This window comes from Bubalus kerabau, chromosome 4, assembly GCF_029407905.1.
Source record: "Bubalus kerabau isolate K-KA32 ecotype Philippines breed swamp buffalo chromosome 4, PCC_UOA_SB_1v2, whole genome shotgun sequence".
NCBI lineage: Eukaryota > Metazoa > Chordata > Mammalia > Artiodactyla > Bovidae > Bubalus > Bubalus kerabau.
The window spans coordinates 94,827,366-94,851,250 of record NC_073627.1 but is presented as its reverse complement, the minus strand read 5'-3'; the positions used below and the strand labels follow the sequence as shown (position 1 = coordinate 94,851,250).

At 40.0% G+C, this 23,885-nt stretch overlaps 1 protein-coding gene across 1 annotated transcript in view; it reads right to left on the bottom strand.

Annotated features, from left to right (window-relative positions):
* Positions 1 to 23,885, bottom strand: part of FREM1 (FRAS1 related extracellular matrix 1) — a 273,665-nt gene that overhangs the window by 116,353 nt on the left and 133,427 nt on the right. Inside the window, exons 7-11 of the mRNA XM_055578036.1 lie at positions 22,678 to 22,979; positions 21,080 to 21,276; positions 14,725 to 15,048; positions 11,318 to 11,426; positions 2,275 to 2,406 (exon numbers count right to left, since the gene is read on the bottom strand). Of these exons, the coding sequence (XP_055434011.1) occupies positions 2,275 to 2,406; positions 11,318 to 11,426; positions 14,725 to 15,048; positions 21,080 to 21,276; positions 22,678 to 22,979 (1,064 nt within the window). The remainder of the gene's footprint in view (positions 1 to 2,274; positions 2,407 to 11,317; positions 11,427 to 14,724; positions 15,049 to 21,079; positions 21,277 to 22,677; positions 22,980 to 23,885) is intronic.

Here is a 23,885-nt window from a genome sequence, read left to right as displayed (position 1 = left end):
TTGCCCATCAGCCACTTTCTCCTCCTTCTCAGTACCAGAATCCTAGTCTTATTTGGAATGGCGACATAACCATTTAAAAATACTCAGGTTCTCAGACTCTGTTGCACCTAGGGGATAGTATGTAACTAGGTAAGAGATGTAATTAGACTTCATTTATTCAGGCTCCTGGGAAAAGTTGTTAAACAGAGCAAGCTTGGATGGCATAGCTTTTTTTTATTCTTCTTTTTCTTTGTTCCTTCCCCTAATGCTCATTAGAAACCTAGATGTGTAGGTATCATTCTGTGACCACTGACAGGGCAGAAAAGAGCTGCTGGCATCATAAATACAGAATATCCACCTCTATGTAACTTGTCACAAGAAGAAAGTAACTCTTGAGGTTAAAGTTGCTGTAGTTAGAGTTTTCTTACATGCAACTGAATACCCATCCTAATTTATACATCCAGCTTGAGCTAAGATCCCATTGTCCTAGGATTAGGCAAAAGAATTTATCATTTTTATTTCTATTTCATTTTTTTCAGAATTCCAATCACATATAGTGATAAACAAGAGTTCTCTTTCTGCTTTACATATAGGTAAACTAAGACGATAACAATTCCTCTGAGCTCATTACAAGGAATAGACTATATTATTATTAACTATGGATATTTTTATTAGGGCCATTACTTTGTTAACTACCACCCTTATAATTATAAAACCATTTCTTTTAAACTAAGGTAGCTGCTACTAATAAAATAAGAGCATAATTACTACTAAAGTATTAACAACATGTTTTTCTGTTTTTCACTGCATTTGTCTGCACCAGAGAATTGAAAAGGACATATTTTGTCTTTCAGTTCAGTTCAGTTCAGTCGCTCAGTTGTGTCCGACTCTTTGCGACCCCATGAATCGCAGCACGCCAGGCCTCCCTGTCCATCACCAACTCCCAGAGTTCACTCAGACTCACATCTATCTAGTCAGTGATGCCATCCAGCCAGCTCATCCTCTGTCGTCCCCTTCTCCTCCTGCCCCCAATCCCTCCCAGCATCAGACTCTTTTCCAATGAGTCAACTCTTTGCATGAGGTGGCCAAAGTACTGGAGTTTCAGCTTTAGCATCATTCCTTCCAAAGAAATCCCGGGGCTGATCTCCTTCAGAATGGACTGGTTGGATCTCCTTGCAGTCCAAGGGACTCTCAGGAGTCTTCTCCAGCACCACACTTCAAAAGCATCAATTCTTTGGCACTCAGCCTTCTTCACAGTCCAACTCTCACATCCATACATGACCACAGGAAAAACCATAGCCTTGACTAGATGGACCTTTGTTGGCAAAGTAATGTCTCTGCTTTTGAATATGTTATCTAGGTTGGACATAACTTTCCTTCCAAGGAGTAAGCGTCTTTTAATTTCATGGCTGCAGTCACCATCTGCAGTGATTTTGGAGCCGAAAAAAATTAAGTCTGACACTGTTTCCACTGTTTCCCCATCTATTTCCCATGAAGTGATGGGACTGGACGCCATGATCTTCGTTTTCTGAATGTTGCGCTTTAATCCAACTTTTTCACTCTCCACTTTCACTTTCTTCAAGAGGTTTTTCAGTTCCTCTTCACTTTCTGCCATAAGGGTAATGTCACCTGCATATCTGAGGTTATTGATATTTCTCCCATCAATCTTGATTCCAGCTTGTGTTTCTTCCAGTCCAGCATTTCTCATGATGTACTCTGCATAGAAGTTAAATAAGTAGGGTGATAATATACAACCTTGACGTACTCCTTTTCCTATTTGGAACCAGTCTGTTGTTCTATGTCCAGTTCTAACTGTTGCTTCCTGACCTGCATACAGATTTCTCAAGAGGCAGGTCACGTGGTCTGGTATTCCCATCTCTTTCAGAATTGTCCACAGTTTACTGTGATCCACACAGTCAAAGGCTTTGGCATAGTCAGTAAAGCAGAAATAGATGTTTTTCTGGAACTCTCTTGCTTTTTCCATGATCCAGCAGGTGTTGGCATTTAAACTGGGCTAAAATCATCAGTCAAGGAGTATATTTAGAAGGGTTCAAAAAGCAAATCTGAGATTTAAATAATGGCTCAAATATAAAATATCATTCATAAATGGTCACCCATTGATTTGAGCATCTACTACAAAAGTCAATGGTTTCATAATCTCTGGACCTAGAGAATATGATAATTCATTGAGAAATGGAGCCCAAGAAATACCATATATATCCTGTTAAATATGACTTGCTTTTGGAGAAAATAATTGTTGGGTTTGATTCTAAGTTACAAAGTTTGTTCCTTCACCTCTCACAGTAAGCCGTCCATGCTGCAGGCCATCCACAGTGACTACCTGGACAGCATGAATGTCATCATTGTCCACAATCTGAAACTGTTCCCATGTGATGGCCCTAGACTGTCCCTCCAGGAGATTCAGACCTACAAGAGAAAACAAACAGACAAAAATGTCCTGGAAAGTTCTCCAGCATGCCAAGATGACTACTTTAAGACAAGAGTAATAAATTACCACTCACAAAACTAGGTAAAAATTGTATCTTCAAAAGCTTCTCAAGAAACTGTAATTTAGCTTTTAAGTAACATTTTTCCTATTAGTAATATTAACTCTAACCTGATGACTGGTTCCTTATGATCTATCCTTTAGAAGCACAATGGTGCCAAAAATAAATACTAGAAAGAAATAACAGATGTTACGTTCACAGGGGTCTCTGGTTCAAAAATGTACACAAAGAATTTTTCAAAGGCTGTGTTCACATATTTTAAGTGGGCAAGAGTCAGAAGCGCTTTCACACATAAATTCTAAGAGCATAAGTAGCCCACAGGGTAGAGTATTAAAGTGGTTAAATATTCATTAAATGTACAAATACAGAGCTACTGTGCTAGGGGAGTGTTTAATGGTGTTAGACAGGAAAAGGCTAACACTTTGTAATGAGGGTTGCATTTTAGTCTAGATGCTAATAAGGAAGGAACTTTTGTAACTAAAGGAATTTAACAATAAAAGCTTCTCCTTGGACCCAGCATGCTGAAGGGAATCTGGGGAGAAAGGGAAGTGCTGCTCAGAGCCAAGAAGACAGAATCCAGACTGAACACTGCAGTTAGAGACAGGGAGCTGTAGTACCATCACCCAATCCCATTACCCAGTAGAGCTGGAGAGTCAACAGACTGAAGAGAATCTTGAAAGGGGGCAAAGCCTTTCAAAGAAATAAGTGTCTTTATGAATTATGGATTTCTCATGGTGTAAGCCCAGTAGTGGGATTGTTGGGTCATATGGTAGTTTTATTTCTAGTTTTTTAAGGAATCTCCATACTATTCTCCATAGTGGCTATATCCATTTTCCTTAAAGTTTACTGCAGCACAATTTACAATGGCTAGGACATGGAAGCAACCAAAATGCTCATCAACCAGTAAATGGATAAAGAAGTTGTGGTACATATATTCAATGGCATATTACTCAGCCATAAAAAGGAACGAATTAGAGTCAGTTGAACTGAGGAAGGTGAACCTAGAGCCTGTTATACAGAGTGAAGTAAGTCAGAAAGAGAAAAACAAATATCATATACTAACACACATATTAAGATAATCACGATGGTGTGACCAATCACCTAGAGCCAGATATCCTGGAATGTGAAGTCAAGTGGGCCTTAGAAAGCATCACTACGAACAAAGCTAGTGGAGGTGAGGGAATTCCAGTTGAGCTATTTCAAATCCTGAAAGATGATGCTGTGAAAGTGCTGCACTCAATATGCCAGCAAATTTGGAAAACTCAGCAGTGGCCACAGGCCTGGAAAAGGTCAGTTTTCATTCTAATCCCAAAGAAAGGCAATGCCAAAGAATGCTTAAACTACCACACCATTGCACTCATCTCACACGCTAGTGAAGTAATGCTCAAAATTCTCCAAGCCAGGCTTCAGCAATACGTGAACCGAGAACTTCCAGATGTTCAAGCTGGTTTTAGAAAAGGAACCAGAGATCAAATTGCCAACATCCACTGGACCATCGAAAAAGTAAGAGAGTTCCAGAAAAACATCTATTTCTGCTTTACTGACTATGCCAAAGCCTTTGACTGTGTGGAACACAATAAACTGTGGACAATTCTGAAAGAGATGGGAATACCAGACCAACTGACCTGACTCTTGAGAAACCTATATGCAGGTCAGGAAGCAACAGTTAGAACTGGACATAGAACAACAGACTGGTTCCAAATAGGAAAAGGAGTACGTCAAGGCTGTATATTGTCACCCTGCTTATTTAACTTCTATGCAGAGTACATCATGAGAAATGCTGGGCTGGAAGAAGCACAAGCTGGAATCAAGATTGCCGGGAGAAATATCAATAACCTCAGATATGCAGATGACACCACCCTTATGGCAGAAAGTGAAGAGGAACTGAAAAACCTCTTGAAGAAAGTGAAAGTGGAGAGTGAAAAAGTTGGCTTAAAGCTCAACATTCAGAAAACGAAGATCATGGCATCTGGTCCCATCACTTCATGGGAAATAGATGGGGAAACAGTGGAAACAGTGTCAGACTTGATTTTTCTGGGCTCCAAAATCACTGCAGATGGTGACTGCAGCCATGAAATGAAAAGACGCTTACTCCTTGGAAGGAAAGTTATGTCCAAACTAGATAACATATTCAAAAGCAGAGACATTACTTTGCCAACAAAGGTTCATCTAGTCAAAGCTATGGTTTTTCCTGTGGTCATGTATGGATGTGAGAGTTGGACTGTGAAGAAGGCTGAGTGCCAAAGAATTGATGCTTTTGAAGTGTGGTGCTGGAGAAGACTCTTGAGAGTCCCTTGGACTGCAAGGAGATCCAACCAGTCCATTCTGAAGGAGATCAGCCCTGGGATTTCTTTGGAAGGAATGATGCTAAAGCTGAAACTCCAGTACTTTGGCCACTGCATGAGGAGAGTTGACTCATTGGAAAAGAGTCTGATGCTGGGAGGGATTGGGGGCAGGAGGAGAAGGGAACGACAGAGGATGAGATGGCTGGATGGCATCACTGACTCGATGGACGTGAGTCTGAGTGAACTCTGGGAGTTGGTGATGGACAGGGAGGCCTGGCGTGCTGCAATTCATGGGGTCGCAAAGAGTTGGACATGACTAAGTGACTGAAATGAACTGAACTGAACTGAGTGGGAAGTTGCTGTGTAACACAGGGAGCTCAGCCTGAGGCTCTGTCATAACCTAGAGGGGGTGGGATGTGGTGGGTGGGATGGGAGGGATTAAGAAGAAGGGTGTGTGTGTGTGTATATATATATATATATATATATATATATATATATATATATATACTTAAGGCTGATTCACATTGTTATACAGCAGAAACCACCACAACCTTGAAAAGTAATTTTCCTCCAATTAAAAAAAAAAAAATAGAAATGAGTGGATGAAATTTAAAGACTGTGTACTGGTAGACACAGTTAATGTGTTAATGCTTCCCCTCAAATCTGCCTGGCTTCCCGTTCCCCCGTGTTGATCAACTGCCCGCTTTCTAGCCTGGCAGCTCCAACAAATTTCCCACAATCCCCACACACTAAAGCCCTGGCCGCCATCATTGCTTCATCTTCTGATGTCACTGCCCTCGACTGCCCACCAGGCCAAGTTTTGGCATGACCTTCCTTGTGACCATGGCCAGGTTTCACACCATGGGACTCAAGGAATTTGTACAGTGACTGCTAAGAAGAGCCAAGTGACACAACCCCAGGCATGTAGGAAGTTAACCCCAGTGAGGCAAACTGTCTGAGATGAAAGAAGAGATGGAAGATGCTGACATGCGGTTCTTCACCCCTTCCCAACCCCCTCCCTGACTCTTCCCACACAGAATGTTTCCATCTCCTCCTGGAGACATCAGCACTATTGAGCGATAAGCTTTATTTTCTTGTAAAGCTACAACCAGCTCAGTCAAACCATCTTTTTATTTGCTACCCTCCAAACTCCCAACTTCCCTTCCCCTTACCCCAGATTTCAGTACAGTGTTAGTGCATATAATCTGCCTCAGGGGCTCTTTGCTAGGGAACCTGAGTTAAGACATACAGGAATACTGAAAGAGAGAGAGAGAGAGAGGAAGGAAAGCGAGAGAAGTGAGGGAGAAGAAGAGAGTAGAAGGAAAGAAGGCAGCGAAGGAGGGATGAAGGGAGGACAATAGCTGGTAATAAGGATTTTGAAGTCAAGAGTGCAAAGTAAAGCACAGAACAAGGCATCATGGGATGCAGCAGAGGAGCAAGCAAGAACACTAGAAATTTATGTAGCAAGATATTGATGGTGATTATGTTTTGTGGTGGAGTAATGAATAATTTTATCCAACTACTATTATTTCATTCACTTATTCATTATTATTAACTCATTGTGCTTTCCAAGTTTTCAATGATCTTATGTTAAGTTCATAATAAATTAAATTTTATTCTAAAAAGAATTCTGATATCCAAAGTAGTGAAAACCAGATCTGGAGCTCTTAACAAGCCTAGGTTTCTCAGATCACACATATACATGCAGACCATTAAGTCTCCATGCTATATATTAAACTTTGCTGTTATTCAGTTGCTAAGTCACATCCAGCTCTTTGCAACCCCATGAACTATAGCACACCAAGTTTCCTTCATTATCTCCTGGAGTCTGCTCAAACTCATATTTATTGAGTATTGAGTCGGTGATGCCATCCAACCATCTCATCCTCTGTCGCCCCCTTCCCCTCCTGCCCTCAATCTTTCCCCCCATTAGGGTCTTTTCCAGTGAGTTGGCTTTTCACATCAGGTGGCCAAAGTATTGGAGTTTCAACATCAGTCCTTCCAATGAATAGTCAGGGTTGATTCCCTTTAGGATTGACTGGTATGATCTCCTTGCAGTCCAAGGGACTCTCAAGAGTCTTCTCCAACACCACAATTCAAAAGCATCAAACTTTAGATCACCAAGTCCTTCTTTTCTCTCTTTATCCCCCAAATAGAGGTAGAGCAGGACAGAAAACCAGATTGCAAATCAAGGATGCCCAACTGATATTGTTCATCCCTACTGAAACTCACATATATATAAACACACACATGGTATGTTACCCATGTGCAAGCACACACACACACACACACACACACACACACACAAAAGATAATCCATATAAGCTGCCACCTGAGGACTTAAATCAGACAGAGATATTTTCTGTGTTAAATGAACCTACCAACACTGCTTGAATGCCATTGATGGTAACAGTGGAAAGGAAAAAATCTTCACTTACATTTCACATTTACATCTGATCTAAATATATACACTGCATTGGTAAAGCAAGAGGAAATCGACATGGCAGAGTAGGAGGATGCAGAATTTACCTCCCCCCTCCCTCCCACCTTATGAACACATCAATAATACATCTACACGTGGAGCAATTCTCAGTGGAAATGGACTGAAGACTGACAGAAAGACCCTTATGCAACCAAGGCTAAAAGAAGTTGTGCAGGAAGGGAATAGAAGTAATCACGTAGGGGCCTGCACCCTAGGAGGGGCCACAGGACAGGAGGGGCATTACAAGGATGACGATATCCCTGGGGAGTGAGTGGCTTGAACCATACACTGGGTGCACCAGCCCTGGGGTCAAACGGTGGGAAGACCGTTGGCTGGTTTGAAAACCAGTAGGACTGACAACAGGGCTGGAAGAGAGCTAGACTCTACTCATGAAGAACCCACACATTCTTGTTTCCTCCCAATACAAGATAGAGAAAGATTGAAATTCCTCAGGACACTGGCTGGCTTCTCACAACTGCCTCAGTGCATGCCCTGGCCCATGCTGAGTGCTCTTCCCAGCCCCACTTGCTCAGAGGCACAGGTCCCCACTAGAATGAGGCTGCCATAGCTGAGGAGAGTGCCCAGTTGTGCGGGATGGAGCTGGCTTGGGCCCCACCCTCACGGCTATTGCTCCAGTACCTTGGGACATGGCCCTACCCCAATACGGGGGTGGTGTTGGCAACTGAGCAGAGAAGCCCTGGCTCACACCTGGCTCTGGCTCTAGCTCCTCGGTCTCTGGCCGCAACACCTACCAAGTTGATAGAGGCCACTACACTCTGAGGAAAGACATGAGTTATGTTCATATCAGATCCAGCACTCTCATGAAATCCATGGGGAACATGCGCAGACTGTGCAGGGATGTTCCCACACAAGGACATACATTTAAGACCACGATGGGTAACTCTTACCTCGTTTTATAGAGACAGAAAAAGTTAACCAAAGCAGGAAGATGGAGAATTTTATTTGAAATGAAAAAATAAAAAAAGAAACCTGTAAAACCATCCAGTGAAACAGAGATGAATGAGTTACCAGATAAAGAATTTAAAGATTAGTAATAAGAATGGTAACTGAGAGGAAAGAATACATGAACTAGAGAATTTGAAAAAGTCAAAACTGAAGTATATAATGACTGAAATGAAAAATGCACTAGAAATAATTAACAGACTAAGTGACACAAAGGACATATAGTGTTCTGGAAGATAGAATAATGGAAAATATCCAGTCAGAACAACAAAAAGAGAAACAAATTTTAAAAACTGAAATAGTTTAAGGGACCTCTGAAACAACATCAAGCATAATAACATTTACATTACAGAGGTCCTAGGAGAAGCGGAGAAGGCGATGGCACCCAACTCCAGTACTTTTGCCTAGAAAATCCCATGGATGGAGGAGCCTGGTAGGCTGCAGTTCATGGGGTCACTAGAGTCGGAGCTGACTGAGTGACTTCACTTTCACTTTTCACTTTCATGCATTGGAGAAGGAAATGGCAACCCACTCCAGTGTTCTTGCCTGGAGAATCCCAGGGACAGGAAGCCTGGTGGGCTGCCGTCTATGGGGTCACACCGAGTCGGACACGACTAAAGCGACACAGCAGCAGCAGCAGAAGGAGAAGAGAGGACAAAAGAGGTCAAAGGATATTTGATGAAATTATGGCTAAAAACTTCCTGAACCTGAAGAAGGAAACAGATTTCCGTGTAAAGGAAGCATAGAGGGTCCGAAACAAGATGAAACCAAAGAGAACCACACTAAAACATGTCATAATTAAAATGGCAAAAGTTAAAGAGAGAATTCTAAAGGCAGCAGGAGAAAAACAAAGAATCATATACAAGGGACCCCTCCTCCTCCAAGGCTATTAATGGATTTTTCTGCAGAAACTTTGCAGGTCAAAAGGGAATGGCATGATATATTTAAAAGTGCTAAACGGGAAAAACCTACAACCAAGGATATTCTATCCAGAAAGATTATCCTTCAGAATTAAAGGAGAGAGAAAAAACTGATAAGCAAAAACTGAAAGAGTACATCAACATTAAACCAATTCTTAAAGAAATGTTAAAGGCTCTTCTCTAAGTGGAAAAGTAACAAATGGGCTTCAACAAGAAGTTAGAATCTATAGGAAAAGAAAAATCCACTAGTAAAGGCAAATATATAGTAAAGGAAACTTGCACAGTAAAAGACACCATAAACAAAATGAAAAGACAACTTAGTGAATATACAAGCACATAAACAACTCACACAACTCAACAGCAAATAATAATAATCCAATTTAAAAATGGTCAGAAGATTTGAATAGACATTTTCCCAAAGAGATACACAGATGGCAAACAGGCACATGAAAAGATGCTCAACATCTCTAGTCATCAGAAAAATGCAAATCAAGACCACAGTGAGATATTACTTCACACCTCTCAGAATGACTGTCATCAAAAGAACACAAATAACAAACGCTGGCAAGGATATAGAGAAAAGGGAATCTCATACACTGACCCTAATGCTGGGAAAGATTAAGAACAGGAGAAGAGGGCGACAGAGGATGAGATGGTTGGATGGCAGCATCAAATCAATGCACTGGAGTTTGAGCCAACTCCGGGAGATAGTGAAGGACAGAGAAGCCTGGCATGCTGCAGTCCATGGGGTCACAAAGAGACAGACACAACTGAGCAACTGAACAACAACAAAAAAATTGGTGTAGCCACTGTGGAAAAGAGTAGAGAGCTTTCTCAAAAAACTAGAAATAAAACTGCCATATGACCCAGCAATTACACTGCTGAATATACTGGAATAAAACAAAAACACTAATTGGAAAAGATACTTGCACTCCAATGTTCATAGCAGTATTATTTACCATAGCCACCATATGAAAATAACCCAAGTGTCCGTTAACAGATGAAAGGATAAAGAAGATATGGTTTATACATACAATGGACTAATAGCCATATAAAGAATGTAAGTTTGCCATTTACAACAATCTGGATGCACATAGAGCATATTGTGCTTAGCAAAATAAATCAGAGAGACAAACTCTATTTTATCACTTAAGTGTGGAGTCTGAAAAATATAACGAATGACTATGAGAAAACGGAAACAGGCTCACAGATACAGAGAACTAGTGATTACCAGTGGGAAAAAGGAAGGGGGGAGGTGCAATATAGGGAGAAGGAATTAAGAGGTACAAACTACTAAGTATAAAATAAATAAGCCACAAGGATATATTGTACAATACTGGGAATATAGCCAATAATTTATAACTTTAAATGGAGTATAATATATAAAAATATTGAATCAGTATATTGTATACCTATAACTAATGTAACATTGTAAGTCAGTTATATATTAAAAATAAGAAGACAAAGCAGTTTAAACTCTTAATTATGTATTTTCATGTCCATGCAACCCAACTTAAAAATAAGATAATGGATTATAGTCCGTGTCTTTCTTTGATTCCTTTGAACAATTTTGAGTTAGAGACCTTTTCTCTCTCAGTCCAACTATGCTCAATATCACAGTCACTTTTTTGCCTCAATCAGCTGAAAGGGACCTTTTGGCTTATCTCCTGCAGAGGAAAGAACTTAATTTCAGGACATGAGAATCCTCAATTTAAATTTCTCACCCTGACAGTAGGAAAAAAAACCCAGAAAACCAACTAGATACCCATAGCCTGTCTGGTTTCGGTTGCTTTGTGTGTAAAATGGGAATGCTGCTGCTGCTGCTGCTAAGTCGCTTCAGTCATGTCCGACTCTGTGTGACCCCATAGACGGCAGCCCACCAGGCTCCCCCATCCTGAGGATTCTCCAGGCAAGAATACTGGAGTGGATTGCAATTTCCTTCTCCAATGCATGAAAGAGAAACGTGAAAGTCAAGTCGCTCAATCATGTCTGACTCTTAGCGACCCCATGGACTGCAGCCTACCAGGCTCCTCTGTCCGTGGGATTTTCCAGGCAAGACTACTGAAGTGGGGTGCCATTGCCTTCTCCAAAATGGGAATAAAGCTACCTTTTTTTTTTACTGACCAGAGTACCTTCTGTCTTCCCTTCCCTATTTTGTTTGACTCCTGTATTGCACTTCACCTGTGTTCCAGGACACTCGCGGGGCATTTGTATCTGCTGTTCTGATGGAGATGTGGACTGTAATAGGTGCGCTCTTCTCAAAGAAGAAGTCATAGACCTCCAACTCCACCTGTAAACAAACAGTTGAATATGAATATATTGACAATTTATAATATAAAATACCATTAATTCTGGGATATATACCACAGACAGAGGCAAACTAGTTCAGGTTTCTGCTGTTGCCTGACCTCATTTTTGACAACGTAATCTCACTTTTTCCAGCTCTATGTCCTATTCCTTAATTTATCAGTGTTTTTAAATTTTTTTTTCTATGAATGAAGTTCTTAACCTGAAATAAGCAAATGTGCTAGCAATGAGTCCCTGCATTTGTTCAGGAGACTACATCAGTCCAGCATCAGACCACTTCAGCTTCTCGAAAAGATGTGGGATCTAGAGCAGTGTTTCTCCACTGTGATTTCACCCCCCAGGGGACATTTGGGAATATCTGAAAACATTTTTGGTCTCACAGATAGGTATGCCCATGGAGGTGCTACAGGCATCTAGTGGATAGAAGCCAGGGAGGCTACTATTAATAACATCCCACCATGACCAGGTCAGTCCTTACAACAAAGAAATTAGCCAATTCAAAATGCCAACAATGCTGCAGAGATCCCGATCTACAGGCAGCTATCCCACTAGATGTATTATTAAATATATATTTATTTATATAAATATATATTTAATAATATATATTTATTAATATTGAATTCCCTTGAATTCCATAGCTAATAAGTAGGCTTATACATTTTGAGATTTATTACATGCTATGTGTGTATTACACCAGGTGCTGACAGAGAAGGATGAGGTATAATACTATAAAGGAAGGCAGGCTACCTACTTTTGAAGAATGTTTGGTCCATTTGAGAGGATAAAAGAAACAATCAGATAGTACCATATCAACAAATACTACATAAAAAAAGAAAGAGATTCAAGAGTGACAAATACACACATTGAAAATGAAACTATACTGAAATGGGGGATATCATTTTGGAGGTCTAATATAAATATATATTAGGTTGAGCCCTATCACTAAGGAACTTTCCTCTAAGATAAATGTAGTACCTACTGGAGTGAAGTTGGATTTTCATGCCTACAAGAACAGACTACCTGGTGTAACAGCTGAGGGAAGGATCAGCTAGCTTAAAGCGCACCGGCCATTGCTCTGCTCTCAGAAATCCCACCCCAGGTGGCTTCCGGCCAAAATAATTGAACAGTGCAAAATCTCCACTGAGAAAATTGAAAGTCACCTTCTAACAAAACAAACCAAAAAAGCACACATTTGGACACGTTCTGCTTTAGTATCACATTGTACAATGCTGGACGTAACACATACAAAGCAGACAGAGTACCAGTGCTTTACTTGTGAACGCAAGATAAAACTGGACATCTAAAGAGAAATTACCTCATGCTATGGAAGAAATGAGGCTCCAAAATCACTGCAGATGGTGACTGCAGCCATGAAATTAAAAGACGCTTACTCCTTGGAAGGAAAGTTATGACCAACCTAGATAGCATATTCAAAAGCAGAGACATTACGTTGCCCACCAAGGTCCGTCTAGTCAAGGCTATGGTTTTTCCTGCGGCCATATATGGATGTGAGAGTTGGACTGTGAAGAAGGCTGAGCACCGAAGAATTGATGCTTTTGAAGTGTGGTGTTGGAGAAGACTCTTGAGAGTCCCTTGGACTGCAAGGAGATCCAACCAGTCCATTCTGAAGGAGATCAGCCCTGGGATTTCTTTGGAAGGAATGATGCTAAAGCTGAAACTCCAGTACTTTGGCCACCTCATGCGAAGAGTTGACTCATTGGAAAACACTCTGATGCTGGGAGGGATTGGGGGCAGGAGGAGAAGGGGACGACAGAGGATGAGATGGCTGGATGGCATCACTGACTCAATGGACGTGAGTCTGAGTGAACTCTGGGAGTTGGTGATGGATAGGGAGGCCTGGCATGCTGTGATTCATGGGGTCGCAAAGAGTCGGACACGACTGAGCGACTGAACTGATCTGATCTGATGGAAGAAATGAGAAGTGAAGACAAGAAAGAAAAAACCAGTTGCCACTTACTATTATGAAGTGAAGAAAATAAAAGTAAAGGGCAAAGCATGGCGTTTATAGTCTGCCCTTGAGACTAAATGCTAAAAATGCCTAAACTAGACAGAGGGCAATTTGGTAACCCCAGGGACATGTATTTTCCTTAATAGACCTGAACTCAAGTCTGTGTTAACCTGCTTATTTAAATTTTCCATCATTTTTGAATCAACTTGCTGGTAGGTCTACAAGTTTGTGAAGGGTTATTATGCACAAGTCTGTAACCAGCTGTTCTCTACTCTCATTGAATACAAAACAAGAGGAGAGAGGCAGAAATAGCAGAAATGATTTAGATTAGATAGAGAACATTCCTGATGAAAAGTGATAGTGAAATGAGTCATTTTAAGGACAATATGGAATCTCCTACCCTGAGTAAGCATTATTACTTAAAATTAAGGACTCCAGTAGAAAACCTTGATGGAAAATAATATAAAATAATTAATGAAATAATTATAAACAAATAGAAGTTAGACCATCTCTAACTTCAATGGTCTATGTAATGCAAGAAGGCTGTTGGAGGCACTGGAGTTCTCAAATTGGTGAACCTGGGGGCCAAATGTGGCCTCAGAAATGTTTTGCAGCTGGTATTTTATGTTTTAAATTTACAATGTCTTCTATGTTTAAAAGTTGAAACTTATTAACTGAGGTATAGTTGATTAACAATGTTGTATTCGTTTCAGATATATAGCATGGTGATTCAGTATTTTGGCAGGTGATACTTCATTATAAATTATTACAAGAAAAGGGCTACAATTCCCTATACTATCCAGTATATCTTTGTTGCTTATCTACTTTATACATAGTAGTTTTTATCAATTAATCCCATACCCCTACTTTGTCCACCCCCCCTCTGTCCCCTTTAGTAACTACAAGTTTGTTTTCTAGGTCTGAGTCTGTTTCAGTTTTGCATAAACATTCACTTGTATTATGAAACTTGAAATATTTTTACAAAAAAAAAGTAGAGCTTTCCAACTTTTCTTGAAAAAGGAAAGCTACAGCAACACTGGGTCCATCCATATTCTCACATGCAGCAGTCAGCTGTAGCCGAGTTACATCTGCTTCCTAAATTGCCAGCTCCTTCCTCACTTCCCCGCAGTCTCCCTCCAGATGGGTTTGTTCATTTGCATCACCTGCCTGGTTTGCATCCTGATTTGCAGTGATTGATTCTCTTCTGAGGCAATGACCTTACAGGGTAAACTACAGGCTAAAGAGAAGTGGCCTCTTCAATGACTCTCTGAATACCAATGAGTCTAGCAGCTTTGTCTCTCTTCCCTCTCACCTCATAAAGTCTCCTCTCAGAATGACTGCTGTTTGGTGGCTGATAGGCAATCTGCATATCCTTTAGATCCTTCCAGGTGAAGGAGGACACTGGTCTGGTGTGATCCCACAGGTGAGTCACATAGCCCTGGAGCGGGGCTTTAGTAATGTTGAACACCAGCAAGGGTTTGGGGGTCTCATCCTCTTCACAGTCCAGAACCAATGTAGTCAATGAGGTCAGGATGAACTGATCCACTTCCAGAATAAACATGGCCATGAATGCAGCTCTTGGAATCTGATTGGGAATTCCAGGTCTGATATAGACAGGCAACCACGCGCTCTCTGACTTTGGAAGAAGAAAGAAAAGATAAAGGGGAAAACTATAAATGAAGCTATTGATACAACAGCAGGGTAAATCGCACAGTATTTAACACAAAGCCACAGCCTAGACGGTGCATCCAGCAGCGATCTGAATCATTTAGAGAGATTTTAATCACATACTGATGCCCAAATTCCATTTCCAGATGTTCTAATTTAACTTTCCTAAGGAGGAGATTAAAAAAAAAAAAAAACAACTTGGTATTCTTAAAGTTCTCTGGTGACTCCAATATTTAGCCAGGGTTGAGGTAGAGCACCAATTTTGTCATTAGAAGGAACTATTCTTTTGATTCCATGTCCAACACATATGGTTTATATGACTTTGGACAAGTTTCTTAACTTCTAAATCTTGATTTTCCCCACCTATAACGTGGACTTCATAGAGGTCCTAAGCCCTGAGTGAGGATTGCAAGAGATAGCCAAAGTAAAGCACGAGGACTTGCCTAGCAGTCCAGTGGCTAAGACACTGCACTCTCGATGCAAAAGGCCAAGGTTCGATCCCTGGTTGGGGAACTAGATCCCACTAGCCACAATTAAGAGCTTGCATGCCACAACTAAGATCTGGCAGAGCCAAATAAATAAATAATTGTTTTTTAATCTTAAGAAAAAACTAAGTAAAGCACTAGCAGTGTCTGGCACACACAACCAACCTCCCCTGGCCACCCCATCCACCTCCTGTAGGTTTCAAAGGTGACAATGGCAGGATGAAGGAACCTGTCCTTATAATAGCTGCTCATGAAACTGAAGGACGTTTGCTTGGTCATGTATTAGTTAGGACCCTGGGTCTCCAAGTGAGGAGTAAGTCATCAAAATTGCAAGTAACTCTTCGGGCTAGAAATACACCTTCCCCAAGTAAGAGAGCTATGAGGAAGAGCCTATCATTGTGGGGATCTCCAGAGAAATCATGAACTTGCATCCTGGGATCTGAGGTCCCAACAAGTGCTATGGGCAGAAAGGATCCTCAGCAGAAGATAACTGGTCATCACAGAATTTTATGTCTGCCGTTATTGGGAGACCAGGCTTAATGATCAGAGCCACATGAGTGCAATACTGCTGAACACTGGATACTTACATAACGGAATGTCTATTTTATTTTTTTTTAATTTATTTTTATTTATTTATTTATTTTTTAAATTTTATTTTATTTTTTAACTTTACAATATTGTATTGGTTTTGCCATATATCAAAATGAATCCGCCACAGGTATACATGTGTTCAGGATGGGGAACATAACAGAATGTTTAAAATGAAGTTCTTCTGGGCTTAGTCTCAACTGAAGTTCCAAAAGAGAGCATTTCAAAGACAATGTGAGACAGGTACTATAGGCAGAATTTACAAAACAAATTGTCTGGAACCAGTTCCAGACTCTAGAACCTTCTCACCCACTCTAAAAATATAAAAAGGTTGAGAGAAGTAAGAGAAAGAGATTTATTTACAGACAGAAGTTGCCCTGTGTTGTGCTGAGTCACCGCCTGGATGCCTCACACTGTATGCCCTCTGTGAAGAGGAGGGGAGGGGAGGCAATGCTGCATTCCTTGTCCCAAGTGTCAGGAGGGAAGCTTCTATCACACCAGCCTTAGATGTGCCTTTTACCAGTGGAGCACACAGGGGATTGATGTTGGGCTCATCCCTGAGGAAGCTAAGTGGCCAGAGGCAGAAGAAACATGGTATCTGTGCTGGGATCAGTCTCTAGTCCTTGTTTGCAGCAGGAAGAAATATGTGCATGCTCTCAGACATGGAACAAGTAGGACAGAGGGTTGATCTAGGGTCACCTGGGTCCCTAATGTTTAAGTGCATCTGTGAGAAGCCAAAAATCTCCACAGAAAGAAGCTGGAGGTGGAGGTCATATCCTAGGAGCCCTGGAAGGAACTGCGAATGACTAATCAGGCTAGGAAAGATGAGAGGCCTTTGCAGAGGGGAATCTCCAGGAGAACAATGAAATTGCCCCGAGACTAAGAAGAAGCTTGAAACATCTACCCAACTCAGAGAGCACAAAGCCATATTCCATCGATGCCTGGTCAAATAAGACCTTGCTCTCCAACATTCCTCCAAAACCACCCACTCCTCAGCCTGGAATTTCAGAAACTAGCCAGCAAGGCTCAGAGAAAGAGAGAAAAACAAGAGAAACAGAAGGTGACAACTCCTTTCTCTCCCACATGGTGGTTTATAAAAACAAGAGTGATAACGCTGAGAGTTTAGACTATGTAGCTCTAATGTGCCATTGAAAAGCATTTGAAGATTTATAATTTAATCAAGAATGAGGAAATCACAGTATAAAAGGATTGGTGCTGAACAATAAGAAATATTAAACCTAGAAGTTAAGCCTGAACAAATATTACTTAAAATACTAACAAAATGGATACAAATGTCAAAAGAGTACACTTGAAATACAAGATGAAGTTAAGTATCATAAGGTATAAAGATGATATGCTAGAATTAAAGTGGCAGATTATGTTAACCAAGCCTAGTGGTGGGTAATTGCAGTGAGAAAGGATAAATAGGATCAGACTTTATAATATATATGAAGGAGCCAAAAGACTTCACTGTATTTTTTACTTAATATGTTAAAAATAAAGGTTAAAGAATTTTTTCAATTTAGAACTAAATTTTAAAATGGGATATTAAATAAGTAAAGACAAAGACAAATATAACCTAGAGTGCAAGATGATTTTATTAATTAGCAAGAAAGCATAAAACAAGATAGGAAAAAAAATCCATTATTATAGAAATATTGTCTATATTCTCTTGTTTAAGACAAATATTCTGAAATTAAATATCCAATTATATCTGCCTTACTGGAGAGGCATTTAAAATCATATACAAGATTAAATGTAAAATGATGATCCAAAAGAGTTTGCAGATGTGACTATAAGAATTTCAAAGAGTTAGATAAATTTAAATTAAAAAAAAAAAGAATTTCAAAGAGAGATGAATTCAAGGCAAGAAGAATTTAAAAAGACAGTGTGTGTAGTTAATAGTGATAAAATGTACAAGACAATGATTCTGATAAGCAGCACTGTATTTAATATTATTCTGGACAAACCAGTGGGGAATACAGCAGAAAATAAGAGAAATAATTACTGAAAAAGAAAGGAAAAATTATCATCATCAGTGGAAGATGTAATTAGTATAGTCTTTAAAAGCCTATAGAATTGAAAAAATTTTAGAATAATTGAATTCAAGAAAGAAGCCAGACAAAAGAAAATTAAACCAAGAAATAGCTTTCCTATTTATCATCACTAACCAACAAGAAGAAATAGTGGAGGAAAAGAAGACTAGTCAGAATAATTTCACGAAAACAAACTGTCTAGGATTGGACCTAATAAGTGTGCACAAGTGACATGAAGAAAACTGCAAACTTAACAGAAACATATCAAAGATCATTTGCCTCAATGAAGTGAGATAACCTCTGCCTGGAAAAGATGACTCAATATGGTAAATGTTCCAATATTCCATTTTTTCTCAAAATAATTTATAATTTTAATGCAATCCTGATAAAAAATAATTAGGGGCTTAAAAAAAACTAACATAAATATTAATTACTTGTCTAGAACTAAAAATAGATAAGAAAATTTTGAAGAGGACCATGAGCAGAAACTTGCCTATAAAATATTAAAATCCATTTTAGACCTTTTATTTTGGAATAACAAGGTACTGGCACAAGAATAAGTGGGCAAATCTAAAGAATAAGAGAACTAGCCTTGAAACAGACATATAATATCTTTCTATACAACAGAGCAATCAAAAGATCAATGGGAAACAGGTTCATTATTCATCAAATAGTGTTGAAAATTTTGGCTACTTGGAAAAAAACTGTTCTGTTGTTTTACAATAAGATAAAATATATTTCAGGCAGAATAAAAAGGAAAACATAAACAAGAAACTATTTTTAAATCTATAAGAAATTATGGGTGAATAGTCAGTCTCTTGATGAGGATGGATTATACCAGCATAAAAATAATAAAATAACAAGATACAAAACTTCAAATATAATATAAATTCAATTCCATAAGCTGACTCTGGTATGCATGTCTCCCCCTCTGTATGTGTGTGTGTGTGTAAGTATGCGTATATACACACACATTTATATATATATAAATATTAGAAATACCCTAGTTCCATTTTCTTATTTTTTCTTTCTGTGCTTTTTTTTTTTTTTAAATAGCCTCTGCCATTGAGCATATTACTATAATCATAAAAGAATCTGTTTATGACATGCCAAACTGACTATGGTATAAGTTAATTTTAAATAATACAGGAAGGTCATTTTAGAGAGGAAACTTCTAATAAAACTAATCTGAAAATATCAACAAAGAAAACCCTATATCAATACATGAGGAAAAAGAAGAAAAATCAATTAGGAAGAAAAATGGCTCTAAACTTTGTTCTTTACAGAGATAAGGAAGCATTAAATGTCAAAGAAGTTTCACGTCAAAACAAACAGAAAACATGTACTAATCCTTAGGAGACTGAGAGTTTAGTCCTGATTCATCCATGCATGTGTGGTCAAGATATGCAATTTTTGTGGCCCCAGTATAAAATAAGGGGCTTGGGCTAAACCAATTGTTTCCAAAAATATCAGTTTTTTCACTAGTAAAAAATATGTGTAGAGCTTACTATGTGTTCAGTTTTGTGCCAAGCTTTGTAAGCATCACCTCATTAAATCCTCTCAATAAGAAGTACTATTATGTCCATTGCAAGATCTTAAAAATGAGGCATAAAGTACAAAATCACACAGCTAGTTAAGTAAACATTTGAACCCAGGCAACCCAAGGGCAGGCTAACTATTAATGTCAGACTTAAATCTCTTCTTAAATCTCACTTCCCCAAGTGATTTACCTGATCAATTTGACCCGACCACCTCACAATTTTTCCAGTTCTCAATTATAAAATACTACAACCCTGTCTAATCATTTCTTTATCATTCTCTGTTTTATTAATTCCTGTGGCACCCCACTCCAGTACTCTTGCCTGGAAAATCCCATGGATGGAGGAGCATGGTAGGATGCAGTAGATGGGGTTGCTAGAGTCGCACACAACTGAGCAACTTCACTTTCACTTTACACTTTCATGCACTGGAGAAAGAAATGGCAACCCACTCCAGTGTTCTTGTCTGGAGAATCCCAGGGACGGGGGAGCCTGGTGGGCTGCCGTCTATGGGGTCGCACAGAGTTGGACACGACTGAATCGACTTAGCAGCAGCAGCAGCAGCAGCAGTGGTAATAATGTTCAACATTCAACTGGGTCTCTTAGGAGAAATCATAGCAAGAAGTGAGACTGAAAGATGGAGGTCTTTCACAAATGTCATCTCAGATCGTCTTAAATCAGCACAAGGTCTGAACTGTTTCAGCAGGTTCATAGTCATTCCAGCTTCCCAAATAAACACATTACAGAGTGCCCGAGTTAGTAGAGAAGCATGCCAATCTTTCATTTAGATTGACTTCACTTTCTGTCATCATTGCAATAAGAAGAGATCAAGAGGAAGAAAGGGAAGGAGAATTTAAGAGACTGGAAGACGGAGATGGCCCTGCTACAGCCCTAACAGTGGGACGAGGACTCCCTCTCTCCCAGTTTCCTATGGCCTTGCTGAATGGGTGTGTGGACCCTTTGATTTCCTCCAACAGATGAAAAGAGGGTCTAATAAAGGAGTAAATGAAGCATCAAAGAGTAGGAGTTACAAAAGCAAAAATGAGAAACTGAAGAATATTGAAGGGCAAGGGAGAGAAAGGTTAGCATGTAACCTGATTCTGGTTCTTTCTAAGTTGCAATGGTAGAGCTACAAGATTGCCAGAAAAGGGAAATTACACATGGATATTATGTGCAAAATCAATCCTGTTTTAAGCACTTACTGGCAGAACAAGCCTGCAATTCCAGGGAGTCATTAGGCTGTTCCACCCACAACCATACAGGAACCCTCGCTGACATGGGGGCCAGCACAAGTGTCCCCAGGGAACCAGCTCTTAGCTGGGGACTCAGACACATAAGGCCATAGGCTCTACCTTGTATGTGATTTTACTCCTGCTATCTGTGAGGTCCAGTTGGATGGAGAAGTAATCAATGTTGGGAGAAGGGGAACCCAGGTGCTGGTATCGAAGCCCCATCAGCAGGAACTCCTCACAGCTCACTTTGAGACTTCCAACTTTCTTCAGTCCCAGGGTACACCTGCCACCTGGACACTTCAGCTCTGTTCCCAATTCTAGAAGGTATAGCAGGGAATTAAGAGAGGCACTTGTACCTTAGTGATTATCTTTAAAAACCTATCCTCCCTTCCACAGACACGTATTCCCTCTCACTGACCAAAGAACACTCATGTGTACCCGCCAATCGTTCACTGACTGGGTTGTCATTATTCTGAAAACCTGCCAAGCAAAACTAATACAATTATGTAAAGTTTAAAAATAAAATAAAATTAAAAAAAAAAAAACAATCAACTGATTATCTAACAAGGTCCTTACCCACAAAAAGTTCTTGAGAGAAAAAATATAAAATGCATTTTCTCGTGGTGGACCATCTCTGACAAATAGGCTCACTGTAGGCCTTCTACAATCCTGCTCTTGTCTGTGTTTACAGCATCCACTTCCATAGCACCACCATGCAATCTCTGCTAGAATATTCTATTCACTGAAATTCACTCCCCGCTTAAACACATCTGAATTCTGCCTATTTTCCAGGTCCACTTAGTCTTTTCACTAAACCTTTCTTCAAATATTCATTGACCACCTGAACCAACCTAATCTCCTCCACTAAAAACTGCAGTCATCTCTCCAGTACATAGTCTTTTTGTCTCTGCCAACTGTATTTTTCACTCTTGCACAGTCTATGACATGCACAGGCCACTTATGTTAGTGGCCTTTTGCACACTTCCCTGATGTAAAAACTGGGTATTCTATTCTTACCCAGAAGGCTGCGAAGACTAGATAAGATGACATATGTGTAAACATGTCTTTAGCTATAACTTACTGTCCAAATTCCAGGTATGACTACGACCATGATTTTCCCTTATATTTCTTGGTCTTTCCACAGTGCCTATAACACTATTATGCATCTAGGAGGTGCCCAAAATGTGATAATTAAATGAATAACAAGAGGAACATTATTCATCAACTCTTCCTGATTTAAACCATATCTCCTGCCTACCAGCTTTACCCCAAACCTGCTTCAAGTCTAATAACACCTAATAAATTCCCCAGCCACTCTGGCTATCACCGCTACAGCTACTTACTATTAATATTAACAGCTGACAGTTACTGAGCACTTGTTATGAGCCAGACACTGTGTGAATTGCTTTGTGCGTGTGTGTGTGTGTGATTTCATTCACTCTCACCTTTATACAACCCTATGGAACGGCCACTATCCTTGTCCATTTTTCAGAGACTTAGGTTAAGAAACTGATCTAACATCACACAGGAAATAAATAGCAGAGGCAGTTTTCAAGCCCAAGTTTTTCTGTTTCCAAAGTCTGCACTCTTAGCCACTAATCTATGTTTTCAACCAGCTACAAATTCTATTAAGTAAAACTCTTTGTCATGGCGGAAGATGACCATTTAAGACCTGGCAGATTTAGTAACATCCAGATAAGTGTTAAAACATATCATACGAGACTCAGGGAAGAAACTATGTGGCTGATCTCCACGAGGTTCTTCCAGCTGGGGCTCCACCAGAACCAACTGGCCGTGGGCTGGCAGCTGAGTTCCCACAGGGTCCAGTCTGACAGTACATTCCAGGCTGGCCATCCTCTCGTAATCAAATCTAAGCAGGTTCTTATCAATGACTTGGGACAGGCCATAGAACTCAGACACCTCCAGTGCATTATCACTCATGCGGATGATGTTACAGTCTGGTTCCAGGAGGTAGACCCGCAGGATAAAGGTTTCCGTGAAGGTGTCTGTCTCGGTAAACCTGAGGGCAGAACAGAGCAAAGGCAACATTATTGGTGTGCAGGTTCTTCTTTATACTTGGGCACTGAGTTGGCTTGAAGCTTAAAGATTGTCTTTCACACAATCTGCGTATCAGGTAGAGATTGGATTTTACTTTATACTCTACACCCCACCTCCCTGTTCTTTTCCCGTCTCCTTAAATCGGTGTCAACTCCTTTTTCTGTTACTTCCCTTTCCAATGACCCTCCTTTTAACACCTTCTCTGAAATCTGTTATCAACAAGGGGATTTAATGACTGCTCTGAGCTCAGAGTCTCATCTCTGGCATGTGTGCAGTTTAAGAGTATCCTGCATATCTAGTTTATGCACTGACTTTTAATTCAGGAGTGAAGGGGCGAGGGGTTTCTGAAGCATCAAGCCCTTTTTGCTTTTCACAAATGCTCTACAAGAGTAGTTATTTGCAGTCTAGCTGTGGAAGCTCAGCTCAGTGGGTGGCATGTAAAGGGTGATCAGTGACTGTAACCTCCATTCCCTTCATTCCCTTAGGAATTACATTCTCTGGATATTTGCAGAACTTAATAAGGATGGATTGTCATTCTTTTTCTGATTAAATTTATTTATTTTTAATTGAAGGATAATCGCTTTACAGTATTGTGTTAGTTTCTGCCAAACATCAACATGAACCAGCCACAGGTGTACCTAGATCCCTTCCCTCTTGAACCTCCCTCCCACCTCCATCCCCATCGCACCCTTCTAGGTTGTCACAGAGTCCTGCTTTGAGTTCCCTGAGTTATACAGCAAATTGATGGGCTGCCATTCTTTATTGAAGGGAGAAAATTAAAGTGATGGTCATGCATCAATGATAGATTCTCCACTGATGTGCTTTCATAATGGCCCAGGCACATGCTAGACTCCTTACAAAGTTTATC